The sequence below is a fragment of the Notolepis coatsorum genome (genome assembly GCF_963971535.1).
Source record: "Notolepis coatsorum genome assembly, chromosome: 18".
Lineage (NCBI taxonomy): Eukaryota > Metazoa > Chordata > Actinopteri > Aulopiformes > Paralepididae > Notolepis > Notolepis coatsorum.
The window spans coordinates 42,654,679-42,659,678 of NC_140182.1; the positions used below are offsets into that span (position 1 = coordinate 42,654,679).

General features: G+C 42.8%; 1 protein-coding gene across 1 annotated transcript in view; it reads left to right on the forward strand.

Annotated features, from left to right (window-relative positions):
* LOC311245342 (voltage-dependent calcium channel subunit alpha-2/delta-1) overlaps nt 1-5,000 on the forward strand; it is a gene marked incomplete at both ends in the record, with an annotated part of 125,592 nt that overhangs the window by 46,091 nt on the left and 74,501 nt on the right. Inside the window, 3 exons of the mRNA XM_084335185.1 lie at nt 1,066-1,140; nt 2,311-2,391; nt 2,848-2,922. Coding sequence (XP_084191311.1) covers nt 1,066-1,140; nt 2,311-2,391; nt 2,848-2,922 — 231 coding nt within the window. The remainder of the gene's footprint in view (nt 1-1,065; nt 1,141-2,310; nt 2,392-2,847; nt 2,923-5,000) is intronic.

Below are 5,000 nucleotides of genomic sequence, written 5' to 3' on the forward strand. Positions count from 1 at the left end.
CAAAAATGCTTAAACAATAATGTTAGTGATAGAAGGGAATTCATTTTGTGCAAAAATGGAAAACTTTTTAATTTCCATGCTGCAGAATTGTTACAATAGCTGACGGGTGGAACAACCAGTGATGTCAGACTACACCTCCCTATTGTGTCTGTTTTGTATTTGTATGATTGTCGTTTCTGTAAATGAGGGGAAACCTCAGAAACGTAGTATTTTAAGCGCACTGTCTGAGAGAGGAGAGACCACTGTGCAGACTGCAGCATGTCCCCAAGCACGGCTGCACCTCAGACTCCTCCTCCAGGCAACACTGAGCCACAGCACATCGTACACATTTTAGGGCGTGTGACGCAAAAGTAATAAAACGTGTAGTATAACTAATTACTCTTCCGAAGGGAGTCATATAGTAACTTGTTAGAGACTTAACAAGTAATGTGAGTAATGGCCCCACCACCGTCTATCTCTATACTGACCCCATATTGATCCTTATACAACCCCCCCTTTGCCCCATCATAACTGCCCCCATTACAATGGGAATACATTTACAGGAGAATGAGGTGCAGTGAATGATGACATCATGATGAGTGATCTGACTTGTGTTTAATGTTTTTTTGTTTGTTTGTTTTGTTTCTTCTTTTTGTGGCAATGAAGATTCATTTTTGACATGTTTTCATGTTTTTTTGTGGTCTACAAAGTTTTGTATTTATTTATTTTTGTCTCTTACCTGTGTTGGGTGGTGTCTTGTCTCTTGTCTCTTACCTGTGTTGGGTGGTGTCTTGTCTCGTGTCTCTTACCTGTGTTGGGTGGTGTCTTGTCTCGTGTCTCTTACCTGTGTTGGGTGGTGTCTTGTCTCGTGTCTCTTACCTGTGTTGGGTGGTGTCTTGTCTCGTGTCTCTTACCTGTGTTGGGTGGTGTCGTGTCTCTTGTCTCTTACCTGTGTTGGGTGGTGTCTTGTCTCTTGTCTCCTCCCTGTGTTGGGCGGTGTCTTGTCTCTTGTATCTTGTCTCTGTGTTGGGTGGTGTTGTGTCTCTTGTCTCTTACCTGTGTTGGGTGGTCTCTTGTCTCCATCAGGAACTGGGTCTGGTCATCACTGGAACGCTGCCCGTCTTCAACAAGACCAAGAATAAAGACGACAAGAGAGGAGAGGTGTAGTATAATACACTCCAACACACATACTGACAGTATAGGTGTAGTATAATACACTCCAACACACGTACTTACAGTATATACAATACAGTACACATGTCAGAGCTACTGTACCGTGGGCGCTTCATAAATACCTCTGCTGTCAGGTGCTGTCGTCCCTGTATCTCCAATAACTTTTTAGGAATTAAGAAAAACAATCTTGTTTTCAGATCGACACCCATGTATTTTTAAAACTCTACATTGACCTCACACAGTGGCCATTTGTCATGCTCAGGTTTGGTTCCTTTCCCAGTCCCTCCAGGAAATCATGATCGTACATTTGCTAGAATTAATACAAATTCAACAAAACATTACAATATTTGCAGGGGCTTGCAATTCAGCAAAATTGCAGAGATTTCTCTGCATCCGAGCCATATAAAGTTGAGCCGTATATATGCGTATATATAATGCATAATGTGCACACATAACATAGCAAATGCTGTAGGGCTGTGGGCACAAAATGGGTAGGGAGTGTTTACCAGTCACAGGAGTCTTCAATATAACATTGAATGGTGATCTATATTGTGAATACGTTTGTTCTCTGATGAAACAATATCGTTGTTGGCAGACAGCTCTGCAATCTGTAAACACTGCTATCTCGCGTTAACAAGCATAATGTTGCTTGATCTGACTGTGTTAACAAAAAATTTGGTATTTTGCCAATTTGGTAGCCTCATTCTCATGACAGGACCACGTTTCCCATAACAACCCCATAATCATTGCACTTCCCTGCACATCATAGCATCGCACATTGGTTACATCTTTACTATGGAAATTGCGTCACAATGTTTGAGAAAAGCCAGTGCAAAATCAAGCATTTTTTATTGCAACAATCACTGAAAGAACCTCTGCAAAATCTGCTGTCCAGCCCGTTCCCACCCAGGGAACCCAGCCAGAGTGTCATGACATACAGTAAGAGCAAAACAGCTGCTGTGTGAATACGGTCCATTGTGTTTTGAATGGGATCGAACGAGACATTAGGGTCACAACGTGGACAAACGCATGTATACAGCACAGCGTAGTGCAACACACATGTACACACAAACACTTGTACACACACTATAGTACACATGCTAGGGCCGCTGGAACAGTGGCGGTTCATTAATACATTCCTTCTTATCTTCTCTTCAGTACCAGAACCAGCTTATTCTCGGGGTCATGGGGATTGATGTGTCTCTGGATGACATCAAGAAGCTAACACCCCGCTTTACTGTGAGTCACACACACACGCACGCACGCACACACGCACACACGCACACACACACACACACACTAGAATACTTCCCCTCCCATAGGGGTATTTGGTGCCCATGTAGATGAGTGTTCTGTTTTGATATCACCTCTGATGAAAGAGTCCCATTTCTTCACACACACACACACACACACACACACACACACACACACACACACACACACACACACACACACACACACACACACACACACACACACACACATACACATACACATACACACACACACACACACACACACACACACACACACTGCAGCCTTTGTACTCATACATCCTTCTTTAATGCTGTCTTATTAGCGGGCTGCACCCGTAACCTCGCCCAACTGCTGAGGGATTATCACTCGGCACGTTTCAGACGTGGACATGGAAATTAAATCTTTTTTCTTTCCCGTTTTGACCTTTTCTCTGCTCAGATTGGCCCTAATGGATATTACTTTGCTATTGATCCAAATGGCTACGTCCTGCTGCACCCCAATTTACAGCCAAAGGTAATTATTCATAAGCCTGTGTGTGTGTGTGTGTGTGTGTGTGTGTGTGTGTGTGTGTGTGTGTGTGTGTGTAGGTGTGTGTGTGTGTGTGTGTGTGTGTGTGTGTGTGTGTGTGTGTGTGTGTGTGTGTGTGTGTGTGTGTGTGTGTGTGTGTGTGTGTGTGTGTGTGTGTGTGTGCGTGCGTGTGTGTGTGACAAGTGTGCGTGCATGTATGTGCATGTGTGTATGTGAGCGTTGCGGTTGGGGGGGGGGGGGGGTGTACATTGGAGCTTTGGCAAAAAAAAAGGAAATATGCGATGGCCCAGTGGTTCCCAAACTGTGGTCCGCGAGGGTATTGCAGGTGGTCCGTGGAAAAAAAGCTAAATAAAATACCGTACTTTTCGCACTATAAGCCGCACCTGACTATAAGCCGCAGCAGCTAAATTGAATGATGTGTACATATATAAGCCGCACTGGACTATAAGCCGCAAGTGTTAATGTTTAATTACCATATGTAATTAGCATTGGGACACAATACTGTCGGACAAATAACAAGCATTAACTCATTTACAAGTTGTATTAAGTTTAGCAAATAAGGGAACAGATAAATAACATTTCAATGCAGTCAAAAAAGCAATATTTAGATGTTTACATTTTCGAGTTTGGTCACGTTGAGTCACATATAAGCCGCACCGTTATATAAGCCGCAGGGTCGAAAAATGGGGAAAAAAGCCGCGGCTTATAGTCCGAAAAGTACGGTAGATACAATTATTTATTTTTTATTTTATTTTTTAAACCGTTGTGTAATATAAAACATGGTATTATAGTTTGTTATTCTCTCAAATTAGGCTAATCATTATGGGTAAATAGTGGCGCTTGTGCGTGACGACAGTTTTACCGACACACCTGCTCCTCTGCTCTGCACTTACCCGCGTAAAAGCAGTGCAGGCTCCGCAAGCAAAATCTATTCACTGCTGCATCCACAGGGAGGCTCTATCTGCCAAACAAATGCCTGCTGATCTCAAAACAGTTTTGGATGAAGCGCCGGTAAGAACTGTCAATTTTATCAAGGCCCGTCCATTGAATTCACGGTTGTTTGCAGCTTTATGCGATGAGATAGATGGGCAGTGATCACCGGCAATTACTTCTCCACACCGAGGTCTGCTGGCTGTCGAGAGAAAAGGTGCCAAATTACACTATAAAACGAACTGGATAGTTGATTAACTTCATTAGCTGAATTATTCTAAAATCATTAAGTCTGCTATAAGCGTAAACATGTGTGTGTGCATGCGTGAGTGCACGTCCCATCTCCGGTCTTTACTTTATATATACGTTTGATGTTTATTTATTTTTACTGTTTGCATACGAGGTGGTCCGCGAATTTTTTTGATAACAATTAGTGGTCCGCATAAACAAAAAGTTTGGGAACCACTGTGCTATGCTACTTAATTTTTTATATCGGCATATCTGTCTTCACTAATCTATTTATTAATAGATTAGTCAACATTAGTAATTAAAATGTATTAGTCTTGCTTGAAGCGGGAGCATCGGCCTCTCCTGGGAATTGTTCATTTATGTATTATTATAATAATTTTTTCAAGCTTTTGTTTATCATCTTCACCTAAAACACGGCAGGATAACAAATCAGAAAACCACCTTTCAATGTTAGAATAAAGTAGATGCACAACGTTTTTTTGTGTCTGAGCTCCAACCACCCACCTTCCCCCATCCACACCCCCGCCCACCCACACATCCCCACACACACACACACACACACACACACACACACACACACACACACACACACACACACACACACACACACACACACACACACACACACACACACACACACACACACACACACACACACACACACACACACACACACACACACACACACACACACACACACACACAATGTCTGTACGCAGTCCTGTTCCTTTCATTAAATAATACACAGGTTAGGCAGATGGTTGGAGCTATTTTCAAAACTTTTCCATGTGCTGTCACCTCATCAATCTTCATGAAGATAATTCGTTCTCCAGCTAAAGACCGTGATTTCACAGCATCGCTGCTCTGATGTCCGCCAGGTCACT